We start from the raw sequence: 27,694 nt of genomic DNA on the forward strand, positions 1-27,694 counted from the left end.
ACAATCTATTCAGGAAGGACATGGTAGGAAGGAAGGGAAGAGGCATGGCACTATATGTAAAAAATAATATTAAAGCAAAAGAATTACAGGGTTTATGAGGTATGTAGCATGCACTGTGGATTAATCTGGAAAGAGAAAATGTAATATCTATTTATATTGGTATAATATACAGAACTCCATTACAAACAAAGGAAATGGATATAGATTTAATGGAGGATATTCACAATGTTAAAGGATTTCAATCTGCCGGATGCTGTCTAGTAATTCCAGCTGTGGCATCTTCTAGAAGGGAGATCCGTTCTGTCAAGTGGTTGTGGAACTCACACAGGAGGGGATGATATTAGATATGGTGCTTATCAAGGAAGTTAGTGTTTCTATGATAATCTTCCACTATAACATGTGCAACATAGAAATGTGATAGCAGAAAAAGACCATATGGCCCACCACACCAACGAATTCAGTTTACAGTTCCTATCACTCCCTCAGATTCCCTGTGTTTATCCCAAGGAACCAATTCTAGAGTCGAGGTCATAGATCCCAGTACCTGTAAGTAATCCCAAACTCTCGTGGAATGCCTGGTCAGCAAGGCTCGTACCTGACCTTGTAGTTTGACCATATGCTCCTCCATTAGGGAAACCGTGCCCTGACGAGTGTCAGAGCCCCCAAAAACTCCAAGGACTGGGAGGGAGCCAGCCAACTCTTGGTCAAGTTCATCACCCAACCAAGGCTTCTCAACAATTGCAGCACACGATCGATTGCTTCTTGGCAATGCAATTCCAACTTTGCTCTGATCATCCAATCATCCAAGTACGGATGTACTAAACACCCCTCCTTGCGGAGCTGCGCCGCCACCACCACTATAATCTTGGTGAATGTTCTGGGAACAGTGGCCAGGTCGAACAGTAGCGCCTGGAACTGATAGTGGCGCCCCAAGACAGTAAACCTTAGAAATTGTTGATGATCTTCCCGGATGCCGATGTGCAGATAGGCTTCAGTTAGATCCAGAGATGCCAGAAATTCCCCTTGTTGCACCGAGGCAACGACAGACCTTAGGGTTTCATACGGAAGCGAGGAATCTGCAGGCATCTGTTGACCTGCTTGAGGTCTAGAATGGGGCGAAAGGTTCCTTCTTTCTTGGGCACCACGAAAGAAATGGAGTACCAGCTCTTTTCAATCTCCACAGACAGCACCGGCACGATGGCTCTGAGGTTGAGAAGCTGCTGTAGAGTCTCTTGTACGGCTCTGCGCTTTGCTGCCTGACCGCAGGGAGAAACCAGGAACCGTTGGTGGGGCTTGCGTGCAAAATCTAACGCGTGGCTGTGTCTTATCACAGAAAGGACCCACTGATCAGACGTGATTTTGGCCCACTCCTCATAAAAGAGAGTCAGTCTGCCACCCACCTTGGGGACCGAGGAATGAGCCGGCCACCCATAATTGTGAGATCTTTCCACCCGGCACACCCTGGCCAGATCCAGGCCTACAGAACCGCTGCCCTCGAAAGGACGGAGTGTAGGACTGCTGCCTGCTGGTGTTGTGACGAAAGGAAGAAACTGATTCCCGAGAACTCCGGGGCCTCCGACCTCCTTGAAAACACGACCTGGATGGAAAGGCACCTCTCAACTTCGGCTTACTCTCCAGCAGATGAAATACCTTATTCTCGCCCAAGGACTGGACCAGGTCCTCCAGCTCCATGCCCAAGAGCAGCTTACCCTTAAAGGGTAGGGAGCCGAGTTGAACCTTGGAGGATACATCAGCAGCAGCCCAGTTGCGCAACCACAAAAGACGTCGTGCGGACACTTCCGACACTATGGTCTTGGTTGATGTGCGAAGCAAATTGTAAAAGGCATCCGCACTGTAGGCAATGACCGCCTCCAGTCGCCCCACCTGGAGGGCCTCCTCCTGGGATAATGACTCGTTGGCAAGGAGCTGCTGCACCCAACACAGACCTGCTCGCAATGAAAAATTGCTACACATCGCTGCCCGGCTCCCCAGGGTGGAGACTTCAAAAATCTTCTTAAGCTGAATTTCCAGCTTATGATCCTGCAGGTCCTTAAGGGCTGTTCCCCCCATAGAAACATAGAAGTGACGGCAGAAGAAGACCAAACGGCCCATCCAGTCTGCCCAGCAAGCTTTCACACCTATTTGTTTTCATACTTATCTGTTACTCTGACTACTGAGGTCAGGACTCTTATTGGTAACTTTTTGGTCCCAATTCCCTTCCACCCCCACCATTGATGCAGACAGCAGTGCTGAAGCTGCATCTAAGTGACGTATCTAGCTAATTGGTTTGGGGTAGTAACCGCCGTAATAAGCAAGCTACTCCCATGTTGGTTTACCCTGCCTGTGCAATTCAGTCCTTGTTGGTTGTCTGAATATAAATCCTCTTTACTTCATTCCCCCCTGTCGTTGAAGCAGTGAGCTGCGCTGGATATGTATTCCAAGTGAAGTATCAGGCTTAATTGATTCGGGGTAGTAACCGCCATAACAAGCAAGCTACACCCATGCTTATTTGTTTACCCAGACTATGTAATTCATTCCTTGTTGGTTGATGCTGAATATAAATAAACTTTTCTTCAGAATGGTGGTCTTCTTCGTGACCGCTGCCACAGCTGCATCCACCTTAGGAACCCTTAAGAGGTCCAAGGCCTCCTCGGATAGGGGATAGAGCTTATCCATCACCTTCCCCACCTTAAGTACCAAGTCTGGAGTGTCCCACTCCTTAAAAAGTAAATCTGTGGCTGAATAATGGAAGGGGAAGGACCCAGCACCACAGGGTCCTTAGCTCCTAGGCGAGACTCCTCCTGAGGAAGCTGAATTCCCCGCTCCCCCAAAATAGGAGGGATAAGGGGTCCCAGTTCATCTCTGAGAAAGAGACTGACCACCTTCGGATCATCCCCATCTGCTCCGTGGACCCCCCTCAGACTGCCTTGCTGTTGCTCGGCCTCTCCCTCTACCCCCCCTCGGGGGCTGAGAAGGCAACTCCTGGTCTTCTTGATCCTCCGAATCTGAGGAAGAATCGGGATCAGCCACCGGGGTTCTTAAGGGTTTAGGTCGCTGGCCAGACGAGGGGACAAACTCGGGGGAAAGTCCTCCTCCCTAGGCGCTGTCTGCGCTGCTGTAATCACCAGCACCAAAGGAGGCAAAATGGCGCCCGCAGCCAGAGCTGCTGACCTCAAAGGACCTAAAATGGCGCCCGTTCCCGCGCTGCTCGGGAACGGACCAGGGATCATGGCCAGCAGCACCCCAAAGGCGCCCATAATGGTCTGGACCCCGAGGACGACCCCCTTTCGGGGTCGCAGAGGCACCCTCACCCCCGGAAACACAAGTGGTGCATAGGCCGTCCCGCAGGCCCGACATGCGGCCCGACACGGCATGGGAGCAAAATAATACTACCCCAGCCGCCCAAAAACATGGCGAAACAGTGCCAAAAACCTCCCCCCCCCTCCGCAATTGGAAGGGCCACGGGAGTCGAGCCGCACGAACAATAAAAAGTGGGTTTTTTTTGTTTTTTTTAAAGTACCTGTCTGGCAGCCTCTGGGTCCTGAATCTACTGGGGGGAGTGAGCTGTGCTCCCTAGTGTCACCCCCAGTAGCCGAGTGTGTTGGCAAATGGGTCTTCAACCCGCAACACCAGCGGCCTCTATAACCAGGAGGTATAGTCCCCTCAGGACCTCACAACCCCCTGAGAGGTGAGAGACCCTGACCTGCAGAACACACTGCAGTCCATCTCCTGAAAAAAACTGTCCCTATTTTTTTTTTTTTTTAAACTTTTGCCTAACTCTATCCTAACTCTAAGCTAGGCCCTAACACAGACTGTAGGTTTTGCACCTCCTCCACCTGCTGGAGACCGAAAACTGCCAGACTGTAGGTGTCACCCTCCTAGATAAGGTGGAGTTTTGTTGGTAAACGTCTGTCTCCATCGGGGGGGGGGGGGGGGGGGGGGGGGGCACGCGCAAACCTCAGGAGTCTGGACTGATCCGGGTACGTACAGGGAAATAAAGGTAAGAGGGGGAGAAAAAAAAGAGGTCACTATAGTCCTCTAAAGTAGCAGCTGAAAAGTAAGGGAAAAAAAAGATTAACACTCATAACAAGAGATCACAGACAAGAAGAAAGGCAACAATATCTGGAAAAGCTAAGTGAAGCTGGGAAAGTAGTCAGGAATACAAAGATTCAAATGGAAGAAAAAAAACAGCAAATATGATAAATCGGGGATATGACTTTTTTTTTTTTTTTTTTAAAGATATGTTCGTGGAGGTGGAGGAAGGAAAGAAAGAACTTTTTCCTGAGCGTTTTGTTACCTGAGAGCTGTGCTGACTGTGAGAAAGGGGTGAGGTCTGAACTCCCGGCCCCCTACCTGCTTCAGCTGGACTTCCCGATTGGATTGTGTCATCAAAGGGGGACTGGTTAACTAATAAAAACCAGCCCCCTGCGGCGCATCGATGCTCCTGGCGCGTCGCCGAAGCCACGCGTGCCAAAGGGGTGCAACAGCTTCGATAGAAAAATGTGGATAATCAAGGACATTTAAGGATATTCCTCAAGATGTGGTCCTCCTCCTGATCAAGAGTTTAAGAAGAACAACAAAAAGTGAGTTTTCTACTATAAAATATTCTGTTTACTTCCTCTAAACCTCCACTCGAGAAGTTAGGACTTTCAATTAAGATTATTGAGAGGAAGGATTCTGGACTGAGGGTTTCTTTTTTCTCCCATACTTTTTCCTGTATGGACTATGCCTCATACAAAAAGGAAGGCAAAGATTAGGGAGGTTGTTATCTCATCTCCTATAACTGAGCCTTCTCAACCTCAAATCCATGCTTTCTTCTCACCAGCACTAAATCAACCGGTGAGTGGGGCCATTGAGGAGTTAGGCATAGAGCGGATGCCTACCCCTCTGGCCGAGGCATCCTTAAGTCCCGGTGCTCCATGTACTCCTCCTCCACCTCTTGTAATTCCTTCTGATTTTCTTCAAATTACTACCTCTAAAGAAGAGTCTGGTGAAGGAGAATTGACTAAGGATGGGCAATATCAATCCAACATTCTAAATAATATTCCAGTACAGTTAGCTAAACCTGCAGAGGTCACAATGGACTCTATCTGGGCAGCAATAAAAGCATTGGAATTGGCAATTGTAAAATTAACCAAAGTAACAGAAGTGTCTAATCAACGTTTCGTTAGTTTAGAAACTGTGATGACAAAGTCAGAAGGGGAAACATCTGTTGGAACAAAGAGTGGAAAAAATGGAAATGTGCTATCAGAGATTTACCAAAACTGAGATACTTTATGATAAGAGGCTTGAAGCTATAGAAAATACTTTAAAATACTTAAACTTAAGAGTTTTGAATTTCCCCAGACAAGATCTAATTACACCATTGGAAATGTTCAAGGAGTATCTCATGTGTATTTTGCAAATGCCACAAGAATCCATTCCACCAATTTAAAAAATGTATTATATTCCATCTAAAAGTAAAGTAACTGTAGAGGATAAATCAGAGGAACCTCAATTAAATTTGACTGCAGTGTTAGAAGCTACTGTAAAAACATTAATCGCAACAAGTGCAACTTTGCATGTAACCTTTGCATTTGCATCTGACAGATGCGGTATTTTGCCTCTTCATGCGGAAAAGATCTGAAAAATTTCATGGGGCCCCAATATGCATATACCCTGATCTCTCTAGATTAACACAACTAAGAAGGAGGAAGCTCCTAGCTTTAAAACCTGAAATTGAGAAAGTGGGTGGGAAAATGACACTTAGATTCCCATGCAGATGCGAGATACTACATTTAAGCCAAAATTTTATTTTTTATGAATATTACCCAGGATTCCTTAGTCTTGGAAACAGAAGCTAAGTAAATAGAATTTGGTGCTAATCTTATTTTCAATTATAATTTGGGTTCCCAAATAGTTTACCTTGAAACCGCTATAGATTCCCCTATACTTCGAGATGTATTAGGTATTTCCCTTTTGTTTTTCTATATACAGATAAATTAATATAAGATTTGTAAAAATGGTATTTCCAATCTAGGAATTAATATCTATTATTGTACTTATTGTACTGTAAAAAAGCATAAATTAAAAAAAAAAGCTATGTTCGTGATAGAAAGAAGTGCAAAGTGGCATTGTAAGACTCAAAGGAATATGTAGAAGCTAATGAGGGAAACACCACATCTCTTAAATGTTTTTGCTTGGTGTCTGCTGTGGCAGGGCCAGGAGCAGGACCATATAAAATGAACACAAATAAGACTGAAGTGAGGCAAACCTCAACTGATTTTTAGAAAAGTGTGTTTGTGAGGCGCTAACTAAACAAAGCAGATAAAGGGGTAGATTTTAAAAGGTGCATGCGGGCATACATGTGCACGCGCTACCCGGCACGCACACAAGTACGCCCGATTTTATAACATGTGCAAGCAGGCGAGCGCAAGGGGGTGAACAATTGTGCAGCTTGCGCATGCCGAGCCCACTCCGAGCCACGCTGCCTTCCCCCGTTCCCTACCCCCACCCCATCTTCCCTTCCCTTCCCTCCCCTGCCCCTTCCCCCCTACCTTTTTCATCTTTTTTTTTTTTTGGTTACAAAACAACTTACTTCAGCCCTGGGGGGCTGAAGTAAGTTGCGAGCACCGGCCAACTGGTGTGCGATCCCTGGCACAGTGGCCATGCGGAGGTCACTGGCCCCCGCTCCCTACCCGCCCCTTTTTGCAAGCCCCGGGACTTACATGCATCCTGGGCCTTTACGCGCTTCGCTGGGCCTTTTGAAAATAGGCCCGCGCGCATAAATCCTCTGGATTTATGCGGTTAACCCTTTGAAAATCCGGCCCAAAGTGAAGGGGCTGGACAGGTTACATCCAAGGATATTAAGGAAACAGAAGTTCCTGCAGCTCCATTAAATGACCTTTTTAATGTTTCTTTAGAATTGGGAATAGTTCTGGAGGAATGGAGATGGACGGATGTGTTTCTATTCATGAAAGTGGAAGTAAGGAACTACAGGGCTGGTTAATCTGACCTCTGTGGTATGAAAATGAATGGAATCACTGCTAAAAAACAGAGGATAGTGCAGTTTCTGGAATCCAAAGGATTGCAAGATCGGAGGCAGCATGGTTTTACCAAAGGTAGGTCTTTTCAGACTAATCCGATCAATTTCTTTGCTTGGGTGACTAGAGAGTTGGATCAAAGGAGAGCGCCAGATGTGGTGTACTTGAATTTCATAAGGCCTTTGACATGGTTCCACATAGGCGACTTATAAATAAATTGAGCTCCTTGGTATGGGCCTAAAGTAACTGAGTGGGAGGCGACAGAGTAGTGGTGAATGGAGTTCACGCCAAGAAGGAAGGTGTTATTAACAGTGTGCCGCAGGGATCATGCATTAGATTGATTCTTTTCAACATTTTCATGAGAAACATTGCAGAAAAATTGTTGGGAAAGGTTTGTCTTTTGCCAGAAACCAAAATCCCTAACAGGACAGCCAGGAAGTTGTGGAAAACATAAGGAGGAATCTAGCAAAGCTCAAGGAATGGTCTGGCAGCTAAGATTTAAAGCTAAAAAATGCTGAATTATGCATCTAGACTACGAAACCCCAAGGAAAAGGCACAGTTTAGGAGGTGAAATTCCTTTAAGCACAAAAGAAGAGCAGGATTTAGGTGTGATAGTATCTGATGATGGCCAAACAGGTGGGTAAGAATGGAAAAAGCCAGAAAGATGCTTGGCTGCATAAGAAAAGGAATGGTCAGTAGAAAAAGGGAAGTGATATTGCCACTGTATAGTCCATGGTGAGACCTCATTTGGAATACTTGATACAATTTTGGGGACTGCACCTTCCAAAAGTATATAAACCAGTTGGAGTCAGTCCAGAGGGTGGCTTCTAAAATGATCAGTGGTTTTCATTCTAAAGCATATGGGGACAGACCTAAGGATAGAAAAATGTATACCCCTAGAGGAAAGGTGGTATAAAGGAGATATGATAGAAAATTGGGATATTGTTAAATGTCTATCTACAGCAGTCTGGCCTCTTTCAAAGAAAAAGAGGCTCTAGAAGAGGGGTATTGAGATGAGAGAGTAGATGCAGAAGTAATCTAAGGACGTATTTCTTTACAGAGAGAATAGTGGATGCATGGAACAGCCTTCTTGTGGAGGTGGATCCTATCCCCACGACGGCAAAGAGGAGCGTGGAGCTACAAGGCCGCTGCAGGATCCCATCCCCATGATGGCAAAGAGGAGAACCAGAGCTGCAAGACCAGGCATGGCGTGACCGGGTGTGCATGGCACACCTGGGGAGGCAGCGGGCTGGCAGTAGCAGGAGAGGCCCCGGGTTGGCAGCAGAGCCTAACCAACTTATGGCCCTTGGCCTTGCTTTCTGCCGTACGGCCCATTGATCTTCCTGCTTGGGGGGGGGGGGGGAGGGAGCAAGAGCTGTGCACACCCACACATAGTTTCCGCTCCCTCCCCTCCCCCCCAAGCAGGAAGATCAGTGGGCTATATGGCCTGAAGATAGCAGGAGGCTCTCAGGGCCGTGGTGGAGCTAATCTCACCACAGCCCAATGGTAACAGGACACCATAATGTGTGTGAGCTTGTATGTATGTGTGAATGAGCGAGAGCCTGTGTGTATCTGAGATCCTATGTGTGAGCATGTGTGTGGGTGGGTGAGAATGGGGGGGAGAGAGCATGAGAATGAGAGCTTGTGTGTGAGGGAGACTGTGAGAGAAAGTGTGTGTGCGAGTGAGTATGAGGGAGGAAGGGAAGACACTCTGAAAAGGAATTATGAAATGAGCCACAAGGGAAAAATGGGAAAAAACAGACCAGGAAGAATTGATTAGAAAAATACAAAGATCAGACAACCAAGGTAAACAAAAAAATTATTTTGAGATTTTAGCAACTTGAATATGCTGTCTTTGGGGATGTGATTTCTTGTATTTTGCTCTTCAATATTCCACTGTTCAGAGTCTAGTTTCTCAGGCTATTTTGGTTTTATCTGCATGTTTCAGTTTCTAATTTGTAGTCTCTTATTTCTGGCATGTAGTTTCTCTGAAGTAGTCCAGCTTGTTCTGTTACTGCAGTAGGTGATGTATTAATTTTCTAGGGCCTGGTGTAGTATTCTCATTGCTGCTTTTTCATACGGTTGCTGTTATTTGAACCCGGAGAGTCAGTGCTGTGACTGTATGGTATGGCAAGGTTCTATATGTCTCTTTTTATACAGGAGTTATAGCAGTGGAGGGATATTTTTTGCTGAGGTGACACCAGAATTTGAATTTTTTTCCATCTTAGTTGTATTGTGAATTGTCCTCTACTCTGCACCTGTTCTGATGATTAATGAAATTTTATTGTAGTTCTGATTATTTCTGGCTTTCTGCAAAGAGGATTCATATACTGAAGGATCATAGGTGGCACACCAAATTAAGAGGGGGTGCCTTTTCAGTTTTGCTCTGACTCCATCTGCTGGAAGGGAGACACAACCCAGCAGTCTGGACTGATCCTGGTACGTACAGGGAAGGAATCTTTAATGCTGGTAAGTGCTTGAAATAATTGAGGTAAAATATTTTAAAGTTTCATGCATGATACATAATGGCTACTTAGAAGGCCACTGTAGGGTGCAGTATATGGCATTATTTATCAATAAAAAATACAACTAGTAGGTCTCAGACCTGCATGCCTACATCCCACCCATGTTGACCTTTTGCCCACCCAAAAAATAAGTTCTACACAAGCACAGCATCTGAATTCAAGAAAGTACAGGATAAACACAGAGGATCTCTGAGGGAGTGGTAGGGATCGTAAAGCTGAATAGTTGATGTGGATTGACAGACTAGCTAAGCTGTATGGTCTTTTTTAGCCATCATTTATTTATTTATTTATTTATTTAATATCTTTTATATACCGACGAACGTTGGGAACATCTCATCGGTTTACAGGGAACAGAACTTAGCAACATGTTTCTACGTTTTCAGTCCACTAGTAAAAGTACACGCATTGTTGAACAACGTGTGTACTTTTACCTGTGGACATGCTGGGCAATAATCAAAGCCCCAATTTCCAAGGGTAAGATGCTCTTTCACCAGTGAAAAGGGCTTTTACTATTGTCCGCACTATATATTTAAATTTATTTAAATCAAGTAGTTTGAAAATGGGCATTACTCTTCAATTTTAATTAATATGTACTGCAAAATATTGTATAATCTAATCTAATACTTTTATTTAATATGTTCTTAATATGCTAGGGAAACAAAATCAGTTTTTGTATTTGTTTGTACACCAATTTTTCTCTTGGGCCTTTATTTACACACACATATGCCATCTTTCAGCAATCTCATTTCTCTGCATAGGTCTCTGGACCCCAGCCCTACAAATCAGTGCCTGGTATGAACAGAAGACAACCAATGTAGGAACACGTGTTGCTTAGGAGAAGGATGCCAAGGCAGAGTGCTTGTCAAGCATCATACAGGATGTTTTTTTGGTTTGGTTTTTTTAATTTTAACCATTCCATTCATATGCTGCAGGAAACTGCTATGACCAGGAGAGCCCGGAGCAGCATTAAAATGCACTCTACACCAGTCACAGCAGTTGGCATCTCCACAGTAACCCAACACATATTTCTGCTTCTCCTTCCAACCCAGAAAAGAGTGAAACCTGAGAAGCAGGAAACCAAGTGATGGCATGCAGCCTTGCTTACTGGGTTATAACCTGCCCCAAACCACCTTTGCTTGATGAATTTGTGTGTTCTGACCTGATTTATCTTCTTGCTCTTTGGTTTCATGAAGACTGGAAAGCAGACAGTCTGCAGTACTGTCTGAATGTACAGATGGTAGAGGCTCTTCCATGTGCTCCGCTGCTTTACTATCTCTGGTAGTTTCGACGAGAGGAGCCAGTTTGTCAGCGTACAATAAATTTTGAACAGTAGAGACTGACCAGGAACAAGAGCTGGTTTTAAGATGCAATTTGGGATCCATTTCTACAGAAGGTGTCCAGTCTCCAATTTTGATGCTTGACTGTGATACATGGCCAAAAGGATTCCAGCGAGGTTTTGAGGTCTCTACATCAGAAACCAGTTCTCCAATTTTAATATGAGACTGTGAAGCATGCCCATGGATGTTCCAACGAGGTCTAGATGATTCAATATCAGACACATTTTCACCAATCTTGATATTTGCATCAGATGCATGCCCATGAATGTTCCATCGAGGCCTCGGAGGCTCTACCTCCGACACATTTTCACCAATCTTAATGTTGGACTGTGATGCATTTCCATGAATATTCCACCTGGGCCTTGAGGGCTCCACATTGGAAGCATATTCCCCAACTTTAATATGTGATGTGGAAATGTGTCCATGAAGATTCCATCGAGGCCTGCTAGGCTCAACATCTGAGGAATATTCTCCCAACTTAATGTGTGAATCTGAGGAATGTCCATACTGGCTTGACTGTGGCTGAAGAACCTTTGTATCTGGAACATACTCGCCTATTTTAATATTTGCAGTGGAGGCATGACCATGAATATTCCACCGAGGTCTTGTCGACTGCACCTCAGAAACATTTTCTCCAACTCTTATGTGCCCTTGTGATACTTGTGAAATGCCAGATGGTCTAAGCACAGTTTTAAAATCATACTCATCTTGTTGACAGGATTCTGTTGCTATGCCTTCTTGATTCACGCCTTGTAGAACAGGTTGACACTCACTTATTTCCGGAACCCGAGAAAGGTCAGAGTCAATATCCTGCAATGCATTCTCTACTGCAGAATTCTGAAAGCTGGTGGTAATGCACTCCTCATCTTGGCTTAACTTGGGCAGGAAATCCTCAATACTCACATCCAAGAGACATAGATTGGACGGAGGTGACTGGCTAGTGCTATATGATGGACTCCCTGTATCTACACCAGCCTGTACTGCACTTTCTGATGGTACCAATTTCAGTGAAATATCAGTGTGAGGAACACTTTTCAATCCTGATTCGGTTTCTTCTCTATAAACACAGGTATCTGCAGATGAAGTTTCAGGGGATTGTGCCTTAAAACAAAGGAAAAAGGATTTAAGCATGGGATTTTATAAATGAAAAGATTTAAGTGGGGGATTTACAGAGAGGCATTTCAGCAATTCTGTAAGGCTACATTTTATTCTTCACTGATAAAACCCGTTTGTATAGCCCCATCCCTCAAAACCATTACATTTTCAACAGTATGATGAATTACAAACCACAAGGCAGGCCAAGAACACAAAATGCCCTAACAAAGGGGGCTTCTAGGAGCTGGTCTACATCTGGTGCAAGTGAAAGCATAACATAATGGAATAAATGAGCAAAGGGAACTCAGCTACTTTACTGCACACTTAAAAAAAAAATCTTTCAGCATACACACAGAAAACATATGCACCTTGGAAAAGGAGAAAACTTATCCGGAAACCCACAGTCAAAGAAACACTTTTAATATCTGCAATAAAGTGAATGATTTTACTGGCAGGGGTCAGTAAGACTATTCTATTCCCAGGGACGAAAACTTTAAAATGAGCACTTTGAAATTTTAAATTCTGCACGCACTTGCATACATATGATTTAAAATACGCTTACCATACATATATGTGCTCCAAATTGTACGCGGTTACTCAAACATATTTCATGTATCTTCCTTAGGACTTTGTCGGCTTTAATGCGCACAGGTAAGCAGATTTTAAAACATGCTCGTGTGAAAGACATTCCTAGTTTTACCAATTGGACCACCAGTTTGCCCAGTCTGGCTCAGGGTCGTCCAGACCCCTCTGGTTCTTCAGTCTGCACTCCCTGCAGTTGACCTAGACCCCTCACCCAGTTGTTTTAGACCTAAACAGAGATTTATGCAGACTTATACTTCATCAAGAACTCACTGCGGCCAAAACTTTACGAGCATAAGTTTCAGCCCTACCCCAAAAAACCTAATGACACACTCCAACTCCACCCCTTTGTTGTTTACTTGCACATGTGCATAATTTGTGGCTTTTAAAATATGTGTTGCTCATGTGTGGCCCATGTACTCGCATATATGGGCCATTTAATGCAAGCAACCATTTTAAAATTCACCCCTTAGGTATTTATTCCTTCCAACACACTGTGCGGTCCATCCAGAAAGCGTTTCTCAACCTTTTTGCCATTGCTGACACACCTGACAGACAACGCTCACATGTGTGACACACTGCTCATTATAATCCACGGCAGAAATAAAAATTGTTAAGAATGACACAAGGGAAAGATAAGTACTCTGTCTGAACAGAAATTACATAAATAGTAAATCTCCTATACCAAAACAGCACCAACTTTCAGTAACCACCTTACCTAAAAAAAAAGGCAATGCTGAAAATATTACATCAGGCCTTAGAACACCAATATACCTCCTATTAGGAAAACAGAATAAGTCAGGCTGCTATAGAGCCCACACAGAAACTACACTCCAGCAGAAAACTTCACCTCAGTCACACATGCCAGACCCTCACCTAACAAAGAATAGAGTCCATAAAGCATAAATAGAAACATGCAGGCAAAAAGTGAACTGGAAACTGCAACAAGCCAGAGAGACTGTATGCAGTGTAAGAAAGGAAAAAGAGAAACATCACCAGTCCTCATAAAACAAATCAAAAAATGTAAAATCAACAGCAGTAGAACCATACTAATAAAAAGAACAAATTATTTCAAAACAGCTGATGAATGAAATATCCAATAATTAAAACAAACAAGTTTCCTGACACCAATAAAATATTTCAAAACAGCAGACACAAAGATCAAATAATTAAAAATGAGATAAAAATACTTTGCTCTCCATACCTAGGAACATTTGATATCCAGGTGCCTTGAGATTGTTTTGAATTAGCAGGAGGAAAGGGGTTTGCTTGCAACTTTTTTCTCTCTCTCATTCACACACAAGCTCTCTCTCTCTCACAGTAGCTCTCAATCACACACACACACACACTTCTCTTTCACTTACATAGGCTCTTAATCACACAGTTACACACATGCTGTGTCTTTCTCACACACACCACAGGCTTTTAATCACACACATCTCACTCATTTACACACAGGCTCTCAGTCACATGCTCTCTCTCACCTACATAGGCTCTCAATCACACACAGACACATATGCTCTGTTACTTATACACACAGGCTCTTAATCATATATATACATGCTTTCTCTCACACATACAGGCTCAAAAACTTACATGCTGTGTCTCACACACACAAAAGATGTCAATCACACAGACACAAATGCTCTCAATCACACACATACATGCTCGCTTGCTCACTCACTCTCTCTCCCCCCAATGAAGAAGTGGTGGCAGCGGCAGCCTCCTTTTCTTCCAACCCTTGCGGCCTTGAGAAATGTGTCCCGTCGGCCATGGGGGCTGACATTGTTCCTCTTTTTGCTCCAGCCTGATGCTGCCCGCACTTGGAAATCATCATGGTCTCTTCTTGCGCGTGCACCAGCTGCATGCCTCTTCCTCTTCTGGGCTGCAGGTGCAGGAAGAAGAGCCCCTGCTGCTAGTGCTGCTGACTCCAGCTATCCCGCCACGTTCCGCTCAGAGTATCAGCATTTCAAGCCCGGGTGGAAGAAGAGTTTGCATCTCGCTGGGGTAAAGGGGAGCAGCCGGACCAGTGGGGGACTGAGAAGTGAAGCAACACACCAGCAGGAAACAACCAACACACACTCCCTATGGGCCACCATTTCTGGAGGCTGGGAATCCGTTGGGTCTCTAGTCATCCTTCACCAACCCAAAGGCTAAAATCAAGTGCTACACCAAAAAAACAAATAGTCACCATACTCTGCAACAGGAGTTTAGCTCAGTACTGGAATACTACAAAACTCACATCAGAACAGCGTGAAAACCTCACTTGGTGATAGCACAAAGATGAGAACCAACCTGAGAACTTGCATCACCTACAGTGTTAACACTGGTTATTATGCCTTGTTTATCTAAACGTGGAAGAACATCCAGTTTTTCCCTGTAACCGCTCTTTGGAAATTCTTCAAGCAGTTCCTAAAAGTTTAAAAAGGAAAAACAAATTATCTTTAGTGTGCTGATTATATACAATTTTTCAAACAATTGCTGCTGTAGTTTAAAAGGAAAGATACTTGGGGACCGGCCCGTTGCTTAGGAGAGGTTGGTGAGGCTCAATCATGCTGTGGTGATATACTCAAGCTCCGGGGAGGGAGGGAGGGAAGACAGGTGCCTACTACCACAATGATGCCTGCTGGCAGAAGAGGGGCAACCAATGATAAGTCTCAGGAGGGAGATTTCCTCCAGCCCTGAACCCATGAGGAATCCTGTGCTGCCCAGGCATGCTCCCTATGGAAGGTGTTTGTAATGTGGGGAAAAATAAAATGATACCTGAATGTGTTTTTCATCTGCAATTAGGAAGCTGATACGTGCTGTTTCCAGTTTGTGCCGCTGTATTTTCCACAAAGCCTTTTGTTCCTTTCGAGCTGCCTCTTCAGATAATTTGCTATAATGTTCAATCATTTCTTGCCTAACAGAAAACGTTAAGATATGACACTAATGCTGGTGATCCATGCTAAAATACCAGTGACTAGAATGGCATTTTGAATCTAACCTACTGCATTTAAATCTCCCAAAACAGGGTTATTAACGGACAGATCAACTTCAACTTGAGTCACCTTTAGAAAGCAGCATGGAGATCATGAAACACTGCTGCTCAGCTTCCTCCCCAGAAAGGTGGTGCCCTGCACTGCCATGCAGCTCTCCAGGCCGGCCAGGGATACTGTGGAGGAAGCATTCACAGCCCCTGTTGGGGGGGGGGGGGTCCCAATCATCACACAATGGCGGGGTTCCAGAGCGTTGCCACCAGCAGAGGACTGTCGCTACAATGACTGGACTATGTAAGGTGGGAGGGAATATAAAATAGGAGAAAAATCCCCGAGTAGCTGCGAACATAGGCTTATGGGTGTTGGCTCTGAGCCCTAGTTCCAACTTAGCTAGAAGCCCAAAAGGAGGAGGAAATTGCTGAGCTCAAAAAAGAAAAAAACAAAACAAAACTGTGCATAGTCTTGTCAGTGCTCTAAGTTTTCCAGTCAAGTGTCTGTCTGCACAGTGGAGGATGCAAAATGTTTCAGGCTACCAAGCCTACACACAATAAAACCTGCACGTGAGCTGCTCATCCTGTTTTGGGAATGCCTCTTCATTTCCATATATCGCTCCAATTTTAGATTATCTTTATTGGCTCCCCATACAGTAACTTACACATTTTAAGGTTCTTGCACTAGTTTTCAAAGCAGTGAATGATCTTGCTCCCAATAGTTTACCCAAGCCTGTCAGTTATCTGCCTGCATACCCTTTACCCGCTGCATGAAAGGGCTTGTTTGTCATTCCTACTGTCAAATTTATACCCCTGGCTCAATGTCATGAGCGAAGTTTCACAGTTGCTGGCTTTCAGTTGTGGAATGAGGAAACGTTTGACAACCCATTTGTTTCAACTGGCATTTCCTCCCTAGTTCCTACAATAAGCAGGGATGTGACATAAAAGCCGATTCATTTAACCTGTAATGTTTTAAGTTTTGCTTTGTTTGTTATATTGCATTTATTTTGATTTTTGTTTTAACTATATATGTTTACTGTAACTCATTGAGGTCTGTGGATCAGTGGGCTATAAAATTTATAAATAAATAATAAATACATAAATAAATGGTCAGGGATCCAAGATGGCTCTTGAGAGGCTGGGCTGGATCTCTCTCCCCATTTACCTGCTTTTGTTTCCCTTGATGCCGCATACCAAGAGGAAAGCTAAACTGAAGGAGCAGATTCAGGCTTTTCCTTCAATAGGCCTCCTCCAGTCAAGGATTGGAAGCTTCTTTGCCCCGACATCCTTATTGACACAGACTGCCTTCACGGACGCCGGCAGTGAGCAGACGCCGACTCCTCGGGCCAATGAGACCTCCCTGAGTCTTAGCATGCCTGCCACACCATCCCTCCCCTTTCTCCAGAACTCCAGAAATGGAGGGATCGAGATCGGTGAGTCCTGTGTTTGAACGGGAGTCCCCTGTGTCTGGGAGCACCGCTATTGCCGTTACCGCCGATCTTCCAGCTGCAGTCTTGATGAAGGGGATGGAAACAGGACTCTATTCCATCCCCACCCCACGTTTGTAGGACAGACCATGAGGCCCCTTCGACTCAACTTTCCTGTGCTTTTCCTGGGGAGCTAATTTTAAATTCTATATCTTTGAGTGATATTGGCAAGAAAAGAAAATTATTATTTACCTGCTAATTTTCGTTCCTGTAGTACCATGGATCAGTCCAGACAGTGGGTTATGTCCCCAATCCAGCAGATGGAGTCAGCACAAGCTTTGAGGGGGCGTATCCATATATACTACTACCCCCTCTGCAGGAGTTCAGTATCGAGTATATCAAAGCCAGAGTAGAAACCCCCGAAGGATCAAGTTTATGGAAACAGATAATGAAAACAATTGTAACCGCAACAAGTAACTGCAAACATCCTACCAACTTGTAGGGAGCTGTGAAAAACAGCGAAAAGAAACAACTGTGAAGACACAGAACACTGCGAGCAAGAAGCAGCGCAGAGCTGAGCAGGATCAAGAACCCAAACGCGGTGGGCGTCTGGACTGATCCATGGTACTACAGGAACGAAAATTAGCAGGTAAATAATAATTTTCTTTTCCCTGTACGTACCTGGATCAGTCCAGACAGTGGGATGTACCCAAGCTTCCCTAAATCGGGTGGGGTCCTGCGAGGCCTGCTCGGAGAACCTGCTTGCCAAAGTGTCCAGAGACCGAAGAGGCGAGGTGCAGACGATAGTGCCTCGAGAACGTGTGTAACGATTTCCAGGTGGCTGCCCTACAAATTTCCTGCGAGGATACCGAGCGAACCTCCGCCCAGGAAGCCGCCTGAGAACGTGTAGAATGCGCTACGATTCCGGGTGGGGGAGTCCGACCCGCCCCAATGTAAGAAGCAGCAATGCCGGCCTTCAGCCATCTGGCAATGGTAGTCTTCGAGGCCTGAGACCCCTTCTTAGGACCGGCCCAGAGTACAAAGAGATGGTCAGAGGTTCGGAACTCATTTGTAGCCTCCAGATAGAGGCGCAGAGTGCGCTTGACATTCAAGAGACGGAGAGACTTCGGCTCTGAGGAAGAGAAGGACAGCAGCTCCACCGTCTGGTTCACATGGAATGCAGAAACCACCTTCGGAAGGAAGGAGGGAACGGTGCGAAGCGAAACTCCAGAGTCGGAGAAACGGAGATAGGGCTCTCTACACGACAGAGCCTGCAGCTCCGAGATGCGTCGAGCGGAACAGATGGTCACAAGAAATACAGTCTTGAGAGTGAGATCCTTTATCGTTGCGCTGCGCAGCAGCTTGAACGGTGGTCCCGACAGGGAGCAAAGCACAAGGTTAAGACTCCAGGAGGGACAAGGGTCCCGTAACGGAGGACGCATATGCTTGACACCCTTGAGAAAACGAGCAATGTCAGGATGCTGTAGAAGAGAGCCCCCATCGCTCAACAGCGAACCAAGGGCGGCCACCTGAACCCGTAGTGAATTATAGGCGAGCCCTTTTTCCACCCCCGCCTGTAGAAACTGAAGGATCTGAGGTACAGAAGCCTTAGCGGGTCTCGTGGCCTGGCTGGTACACCACAGCTCGAACACCTTCCAGACTCGAACATAGGCCGATGTCTTTCGTGCCCGCAATAGCGTGGATACTACCGCCTCCGGGTAGCCCCAACGCCGGAGGCGGCGCCTCTCAAAAGCCAGGCTGCAAGACAGAAGAATTCTGCCTGCTCGAAAAATACCGGGCCCTGATGTAGGAGCTGGGGGAGGTGCCCCAGCCTGATTGGCCCGATCACCAGCTGTAGCAGGTCCGCAAACCAGGGTCGCCTGGGCCATTCTGGGGTGACGAAAACCACGGTCCCCTGATGGCTTTCTATTCTGCGGAGCATCCTGCCCACCAGGGGCCATGGTGGAAAAGAAAAATATGGCGGCCACGGGAGGACCAGGGCATCCACTCCCTCCGCGCTCTCTCCAGCGACTGAAGAAGCGTGGAGCCTTGGCGTTGAGAGCGGACGCCATCAGATCCAAGTGGGGGGCCCCCCACCGATGGACGAGAAGTTGCATTGCTTTGTCGGAGAGAGACCACTCTCCGGGTCCAGCAGTTGACGACTGAGGAAGTCCGCCTGGACGTTGTCCACATCGGCGACGTGCGAGGCCGCTAGCCGGACGAGATGACGCTCCGCCCATTGCATCAGCAGCGCTGCCTCGAGCGCGACCTGCGGGCTGCGCGTGCCTCCTTGTCGGTTGATGTAGACCACGGTGGTAGCGTTGTCCGATAGGATTCTGACTTCTCGGTTCCGAAGAAGCGGGAGGAAATGTCGCAGAGCTAGCCGGACCGCTCTGGTTTCCAGACGGTTGATTGACCACTTCGCCTCCACCGTGGACCACGTCCCCTGCATGGCGCTTCGATCGCAGACTGCACCCCACCCTGCTAGACTGGCATAGGTGGTCATCACCACCAAATTTGGCAGATCGAGGGACATGCCACGGGCCAGGTTCGGCGGATCCAACCACCAGCCCAGACTGTCCCTGGCATTCTGTGGGAGCGGGAGAATCATCTGATAGTCCTGCAATACTGGTTTCCAACGGGAGAAGAGCGCCCACTGTAAGGTCCTGAGGTGCGCGAAAGCCCAAGGTACAAGGTCGATGGTGGACCCCATCACTCCCAGGAGTTGCAGGTAGTCCCAGGAGGTGGGCTCTGGTAACGCAGAGAACTGTCGTGTGTGATCCCGCAAGGATTGAGCTTTGTCCTGGCGCAGAAAAACTTTGCCCAGTAGGGTGTCGAAAGTTGCCCCCAAAAAAAAAAACCCAAGCGTTGCGAGGGCATGAGGGAGCTCTTGGAGAAGTTCACTACCCATCCCAGGGAATGTAGAAACCGTACTACTCGAGTCACCGCTGAGCGTCCATGATCGAATGACTTCGCCTGGAGGAGCCAATCGTCCAGATAAGGATGAACCAGGATGCCCTCCTTCCGGAGAGCTGCCGCCACAACTACCATGATCTTGGTGAAGGTGTGCAGCGCCGGCGCCAATCCAAACGCGAGAGCCGTGAACTGAAAATGCTGGTCCAGAATTTTGAAACGAAGGAAACTGTGGTGGTCCGGGCGGATGGGAATGTGCAGGTAGGCCTCCGTTAAGTCCAGGGAGGCGAGGAACTCCCCCCGATGCACCGCCGCAATCACTGACCGGAGCGTTTCCATGCGGAACCGAACGACTCGAAGGGATTTGTTGACTTCCTTGAGGACTAGGATAGGCCGGAAGGAACCGTCCTTCTTTGGTACGACGAAATAGATGGAATAGTGGCCCGAGCCCACCTCTCCGAAGGGCACGGGCGCAGTAGCGCCTATCTCCCGGAGTCTGTCCAGAGTCAGCTGCACCGCTCCTCTCTTGAGGTCCGAGCCACAGGGGGAAAAGATGAACCTTCCCTGCGGGGGGCGGACAAATTCCAATGCGTAGCCATGTTTTATGGTATCCAGGACCCACTGGTCCGAGGTGATCCATGCCCACTCCGCTTAGAAATACGTTAGTCGGTCCCCAATCCTGGGGACAGGGGAGTGGGCGAGACTGGCATCATTGTGAAGACTTGGTATAGGGGTTCCCGGTTCCGGGAGTAGTGCGTGCGGGCCGATGCCCGCGGAAGGCGCGCAACCAGGGCTGAGACCTGGGGGCGGATGGCCGGGAGCCCGTCTGTCTGTAGCCCCTGTAGCGCCGTTGCGCTCTGGCTCTGGTCCGAGAAGAAGAAAACGCTCTGGATGGTCGAAACCTATCCTCCGGCAGCCGATGAACAGCGTTCTCCCCCAGGGACTTGATGATCTGGTCCAAATCCTCCCCGAAGAGGAACTTGCCCCTGAAGGGAAGAGAGCCCAGACTGGACTTAGAGGACGTATCAGACGCCCAATTGCGTAGCCACAGTAGTCGTCGTGCTGCCACTACCGAAACCATGGATCTTGTGAGGACCCGAAAAAGGTCGTACGAGGCGTCCGCCCCATACGCCACTGCGGCTTCTAGCCGATCTGCCTGGGCAGCCTCATCGGACGGCAGGTTCTGAGACGTGAGGAGTTGTTGCACCCAAAGGAGACTAGCCCGCTGGGCAAGCGAACTGCACATCACCGCCCGCATACCCAGAGCGGAGACCTCGAAAACCCGCTTAAGGAAAACTTCCAACTTACGATCCTGTGTGTCCCGCAACGCCGCACCTCCCGTCACTGGGATAGTCGTCCTCTTCGTGACCGCCGACACTGCGGAGTCCACCTTTGGGACCTTGATGAGGTCCAGAAAATCTTCGGGGAGCGGGTACAGCTTTTCCATAGCCCGGCTGCTCTTCAGGGAGGCCTCCGGGGTGTCCCATTCCCTGGTGAGAAGTTGTAAAAACGAGTCATGAATGGGAAAAGCCCGAGCCCTCGGCCGGAGTGCCGCCAGGACAGGATCTCCCTTCCTTGAAGAAGTGATGACAGCGGGAGCTACTGGGGCAGGCGGGTCTGGTGGCGGATCCAAATCTAATTCTTGGATGATCTGCGGGATGAGGTCGTCCAGCTCTTCCCTCTGGAAGAGGTGTAGGGTACGCGGATCATCCCCCTCCTGTGTGCCGTCCCCTTGTCCCCCGTCCGGGAGGTCAAGTCCATGTCCCGCTGGGTCTGGCACCGCCCCCACTGCCGCGGGCGTGGATCGGACCCGGGTAGGAAGGCGGGAGGCCCCCACTCCCGGAGGGTTGGGGGGGGCCGGCGTCGAGGGCGACATCCGAGGGATCTTAGGAGGGGGGGGGGGGGTCCCACAGGTGCTTCCAGCCCCTGCAGATAAGCGGTATGCATGAGCAGGATAAACTCCGGAGAGAACCCCGGCCTGCTCGGGTGCGCTTCGGGGGCGGCGTGGTTCCTGCTCCCTGGCTCTGGGTGCTTGGTTCCTGCACCAAAATCGGGGGAACACCCCCGCTGGTAGAGTCCTCCAGGGATCCGTTCCCCCTCGTGGCCTCCAGGGATCCGTTCCCCCTCGTGGCCTGCGCCTCAGGGCGCTCAGAATGTAAAATGGCCGCCGTTCCCGCCAAAAATGGCGGAGTGGCCGGCCCGCACCGCCCGGGCAAAAAAGAGAAATCAGTCAGGGACTGTGAGGTACCTTCCCCCCCGGGAAGGCATCGTGCACAGATGCCCTCCCGGGAAATCCGGGACCCCGGGTCTCCGCAGGCCGCACAGCGGGATGGCCGCGGCATCGGGATCGCTGCAGGAGAAAAGAAAAAGCCACGGGGGGGGGCCACGCGCACAAAGGCGCCGCTGCGGGGGGGCCCGGTCGGCCCGCACTGCCCGCTGTCTGAAAATAGAGGAGGGTGCCGCGGGGGGGCCTTCCTGGCCACACGACCCGCCCCAGACATCTTTCCCTAAATGGCTCAGCAGCCCATGAGGAGCTGTAAAATGGCCATGGGTGAGGGAGTAAAGAGCGAAGAGGCCGGCGGCACCGGGGGCTGAGCTGTAAAGGAAAAAACTACAAAGGAAAAACAAACTTACCCCTGGCTGCAACGAGAAATAAACAGCAAGGCCGCAGAGAAGAGACAAGGAAGATAATCCACTCCCCAGGAGTTGAAAGAACTCTGCCTTTTTTTTTTTTTTTTTTAAACTTAATACAAACTTGATACAAACTTGATCCACAGAAAAAGACAACAACAAGCCATAATCAAGCAAAAAAGTGAAGGAAAAGGAGGGGAAGCCTGATTCCCCTACTCGCATCTGCTGGAGTCAGAAGATACTGAACTCCTGCAGAGGGGGTAGTAGTATATATGGATACGCCCCCTCAAAGCTTGTGCTGACTCCATCTGCTGGATTGGGGACATAACCCACTGTCTGGACTGATCCAGGTACGTACAGGGAACACCAGGATTAGGTTCTCCTGCCAGGGTAACTTCTATTAAACCTCCAATTATTACCTTGGATAGGTCTGGGATGCTTTAACTTCCTTGGAAGCTGCTATTTCTTCTTTAACAAAAATTTCCTTGGATACAAACCAGCATGTTTCTGCCATTGATAAATTGGTTTCTTTACAGGGGGTTAAAGCTGAGGTTTTGGAGTCACGTTTAACTACAGTGGAGACAATTCAAAACGGGTTGCGTGCAATCTGACCTAATTTATTCTAAGAAGCTTGAGAACATAGAAAATGCTATGCAAAGTTTAAATCTGCTAGTTTTCCATTTTCCAATTACTAATTTGATATCGCCACAGGAACTTTTCAAGAACAATATTTTGCAAGTTCTAAAGATTCCTGAGGAGGCAATTCCCATCATTCGTGTTGCTTCTACCAAAGATCAACTTCAAGATTCTTCATTGAACTTAACTGATCTTCTTAATCTTCACAAGATGTTTGTATATCTAAAAGGAATTTTATTGGTTTCTTTTGTTTTTTCTAATGACAGGAACACTGTTTTTCGCTTTTTTCTATGTAACAGGCTACAGCTTTTCTATGGTCAGAAGATATGAATATTCCCTGATATTACTAGGATAACCCAGGATCGCAGGAAGAAATTTCTTTCCATTTGACCTGAGGTTTTGGCATTGGTGCTCAATTTACATGAAAATATCCATGCAAATGTTATGGGAAACATCTTAATGCCAACTGTGTCTATTTTGAACCCTCTCAACTCAGATTTCTTTTTGTATTCTTACATTCAAGAAGACTTAAGATCGTGTGGTATTTTGGATTTATGATGTCTTGATCAGTCTCATTTTTTCTTTTTTCCTTTTAATCCATTGCTCTTTTTTCTTTTCTTGAGACTCCTATTTTCCTGTGATTTGTTGGGGGAATGTTTGATTATTTTTTCTTGTTATATGATGTTAATAAACATTTGAGTTGCTGTGATTCCTCCTTTTCTGATACAAGCATTCTTGTATTTAATTGTAAAATTCATAAATAAAAAATTTTAAATAAATAAATGTGACAGGTATCCAGTAGCTGTTTCTCAGCTTTGTGGTTTCTTTCAGAGGAGTAACCTCATGAGAGAACAGCCCCAAACTGTGAAGAGATTGTTGGCCAACACTCAAGCTATTAGTTTGGACTGAATGATTCCTCTCTCTAAAAACCATTGCTTAACCACAACAGTATGTGTGCCAATGTGTTTTCAGAACTATTGTTCCAGAAAAAAAATGTTTCATTAAAAAAAAAAAAAAAAAAAAATTATACATATATATATCTATCTATCTCATGGTCAGTACAATGTGCTATTTATGATATCATTGTTATAGGGTAGTGGATGGCCCTTGAGACAGGAATGTTCACAGCAATGCTCTGCATGTGATGTCTGTTTAAATAAAGAAAGGGAATTGAACATTCGGCTTTCAAGAGAAGGGAATAATTTATTAAGGAATAAGGCCATCGATACAATCTTGGAGAAATCGCTAACATGGTTCACCCTAAGCTATCATATATGAAATCAGTACAACACATTGTACTGTATGATCTACAGAGAAAAAGGAAGGCAAAACATCAAAGTTCACTGAAAACCTACCAGACTAATTCAAGTCATACTGCAACTAACAGTAGACACAATAAGGTCAATATTCAGCCACATTCTGACTGATCAAGTTTGCTGAATAAAAAATGTATCCTGTTAACTTGGCTGGGGATATTCAGAGGCGCAGCCACACCTCTCAATATACTCTGCTATTTTAGTTAGCTGAATAACTTTATCCAGCTAACTATAGGGTAGCCAAATAGCTGTCCTAGACTTCTCCAGCTAAATTAGATAATCAGACATTAAAATATTTAAAAAGGTATTAAAACATGGCTATTCAAACAAGCCTTTCAGGAATGTTAAGCAAATGATTACGTACCCTAATAATATATATTCAGATTTTATGTTTTATCTCTGCTCTTACTTTCCTACTTCTTTAACTGTGTAAATTTTAAGATTAATTATTTTACTATTGTATTTGCATTTAATTATTTTGAAACTCTAATTTGCTTTTCTCATTTCATTTTGGAAATGCAAGTATTTTTAAATGAAATTTTGTTAACTAATGTAAACCGAGGTGATATGTTCTCATGAAACATCGGTATATAAATATAAATAAATAAATAAGCAGCTCTGCCCCAGAAAGCTCCCGTCCCACCCCTCACTTATCCATCTAACTGTTTAGCTCGATAGCCAGTTAGATGGCTCAGTGTGGCTGAATATTCATACAGTGCCATTTAGCTGGCTACGTGGCCCTGAACATTAACCTTAACTGGGCTCGGTGCTGAAAGACAGCCTGCCAAACAGGCCTCCTGATTTTTCATTAGCTCTTGTGAACACACAGAAACTTTAAAATATGGTTCAAGTAAGCTCTCTTTCCCCTAAATGCTGCAGGAAAAGATTACCCAGGAATGCTTTAATGGAGCCCCAATTTGTTTTTTAAATTTAAATGAACTTTTTCAATTTCAACTCTAGTCAACACACTTTTTATTAAAACAGACCCTGAGAGACAACAATCTTTACAACCTATGCCATGTTTTCCTTAAATGGATGCCTCCTGTCCTTTGGAAAGTGACAAAAAGCATTCCCGTCACTGGAATGCCAGCTATCTCTGAGGCTGGTTGTCTTGGTGTGAAGTATCTAGTGATGCTGGTGAAGAGGGTAGGGGGGATATAATGTACACATAGTTTGACAAATACAGAATCCTCAAATCTAGTTGCTGATGCAAAATGATCATTTATGCAAAACTGTCATGCAAATAACAAGGTACAATTGCATTCGCACCTTCCTCAAATACAGCCTGCGAGATCCAGAAAGAAACGGCCTTCAGTACATGTTTATGGAACCTAAGAGGTAAGCCTATGCCAAGCGAGATTTTTTCCTTTTTTTGGACAAGTGGTTCCTCTTTTTTTCTAGCTCAGTCAGAACCAGGGCTGGACTGCTGGTGCTATGTTCACAACTACCTGGGAATTTTTCTCTTATTTTAAATAGGCCTTCCCCTCCCTCCCACTGTTCCTAGTCTGCTCACTGCAACAATGGTCTTGAGGCTGGGAGCCAGGGCTCCTTCTGGAACCCTGGTTCATGGGTTCTAAATCTGGCCACTAGATGTCACTCTTCAGAATGATCATGACTCTCTCCCCGTACGGGCTAAGAACGCAGTATCCATAGCATTTTCAGCCCCAGCTAACCCCTGGTAGGAAAGAATTGATCTGGGAATTGAACCAGGGTTCTTCCAAATGGAAGTGCATAGCGCTTGCCACTGAGTCATCAGGCCAGCCTGAGATTCTTCCAAAATAAAAGGATGTCTACTTCTTCCAGGAACTCCTTTCCCCAGGCAAAAGTGACAAAGAAACACAAGTAAGCTCCCCTACAATTATAAGAACTTCAGTCAAGAATAAAACCAGGTTTATTGCTCTTTGCAGCCAGGGTAAAACCAACGCTACTGGTTAGAATGTAGTGTGGCTCTATATCCTCTCATACCTCGCCTTTTTTTCTAACTCTTCTTCTAAGGCTGTCAGTCGTTTTTCCCTTTCTCGGAGCTCCCTAGCATAGCTGAAATCGTCATGAATTTCTTCTTGTTTCGCTGCAAGTCGACGCTATGAGAGAAAAAAACAAGAGATCCTCAGCAAAAGCCTGCAGGAAAAGCACTTTTTAGTGCATTTCACAAATGATTTACATTGCGTTATTCTGATGGATTGGCATGAAATGAATCAATACTCCATGAAACTCTGCCCCTTTAAAGGGGATGTTTGCTCTGGAATGTTCAAATTAACAATGCTCACCTCCTGATCTTTTACAAACTGCTCTTTCAGTTTCTGGAAACACTCCCGCTTCTTTGCTTCCAGGGCCATTTTCTCAGACTTTTTATGGTCTGTAGTTGGGAACGAATTAATTTGACATGAGCAATCAAAAAGCTGCAAATTTCCCTAGAACACACACTACTAGATCTTACCTTTAAAGGTTTCCATTACTTTGGTTGCAGATTCATGAGCCTGAATGATTAATTCTTGTTTAGCAATTTCCATTCGCAAATGCTACGAGAGAATGATTTGCAGATTTACTTTACATTTCTAATAGGGATGTGCTTTCATTTTTAACAACATTGCCTATTTTGTTGCTAAACAAACAAAATAAATTCAAGAAATTTGGTAGTGTTTTTACATTTTTTGTTTAGTGCACACTATTTTGAGTTAGTTATGCTATGGTTGATTTAGTGTGCACTATTTGAGTTAGTGCACACTATTACAACTCACATAGTATGCATTAACTCAAACATGGGGTAATTTTCAAAAAGATTTACATGTATAAATGTAACTACTACTGTAGCAATTTTCAAAAACCATTTACTCGCATAAAGTGCACACGTGAATATCCTATGGACAATTCAATGGCGCACATTGTAGCAATTTTCAAATAGCTCACTTACATGTGTAAACTGCATTTATATGTGTAAAATCAAATTTTAAGCATGTAGATGCTTTTTAAATCAGGCCCATAGTATGCACTAAATCAAATACAGCACGCATTAATTCAAAATAGTGTGCACTAAATGAAAAATAAAACATAAAAATCTAACGAAACAAACAAAAAAAAAAGTTTTATCGATGCACACCCCTAGTTTCTAACAGAAAAATATATCAAGAAGATTCTCAACTGTAATTGTGTTAACACAGCATATTGATATTTTCATTTTCAAATTTCATTTTGTTTGTGCATTTGGCACAGGAAATACAAGTCAAACAGTAGTCAAAATACAG

The 27,694-nt window shown here is 45.8% G+C and overlaps 1 protein-coding gene across 2 annotated transcripts in view; it reads right to left on the reverse strand.

Moving 5' to 3' along the window:
- TUBGCP6 (tubulin gamma complex associated protein 6) overlaps positions 1-27,694 on the reverse strand; it is a 166,973-nt gene that overhangs the window by 78,290 nt on the left and 60,989 nt on the right. For both annotated transcript variants that reach the window (XM_029617392.1, XM_029617393.1), the window contains exons 12-17: positions 26,890-26,971; positions 26,720-26,808; positions 26,418-26,533; positions 15,325-15,463; positions 14,857-14,973; positions 10,707-11,985 (exon numbers count right to left, since the gene is read on the reverse strand). In XM_029617392.1, the coding sequence (XP_029473252.1) occupies positions 10,707-11,985; positions 14,857-14,973; positions 15,325-15,463; positions 26,418-26,533; positions 26,720-26,808; positions 26,890-26,971 (1,822 nt within the window). The remainder of the gene's footprint in view (positions 1-10,706; positions 11,986-14,856; positions 14,974-15,324; positions 15,464-26,417; positions 26,534-26,719; positions 26,809-26,889; positions 26,972-27,694) is intronic.

The sequence above is a fragment of the Rhinatrema bivittatum genome, chromosome 9 (assembly GCF_901001135.1).
Source record: "Rhinatrema bivittatum chromosome 9, aRhiBiv1.1, whole genome shotgun sequence".
NCBI classification, from domain to species: Eukaryota; Metazoa; Chordata; class Amphibia; order Gymnophiona; family Rhinatrematidae; genus Rhinatrema; species Rhinatrema bivittatum.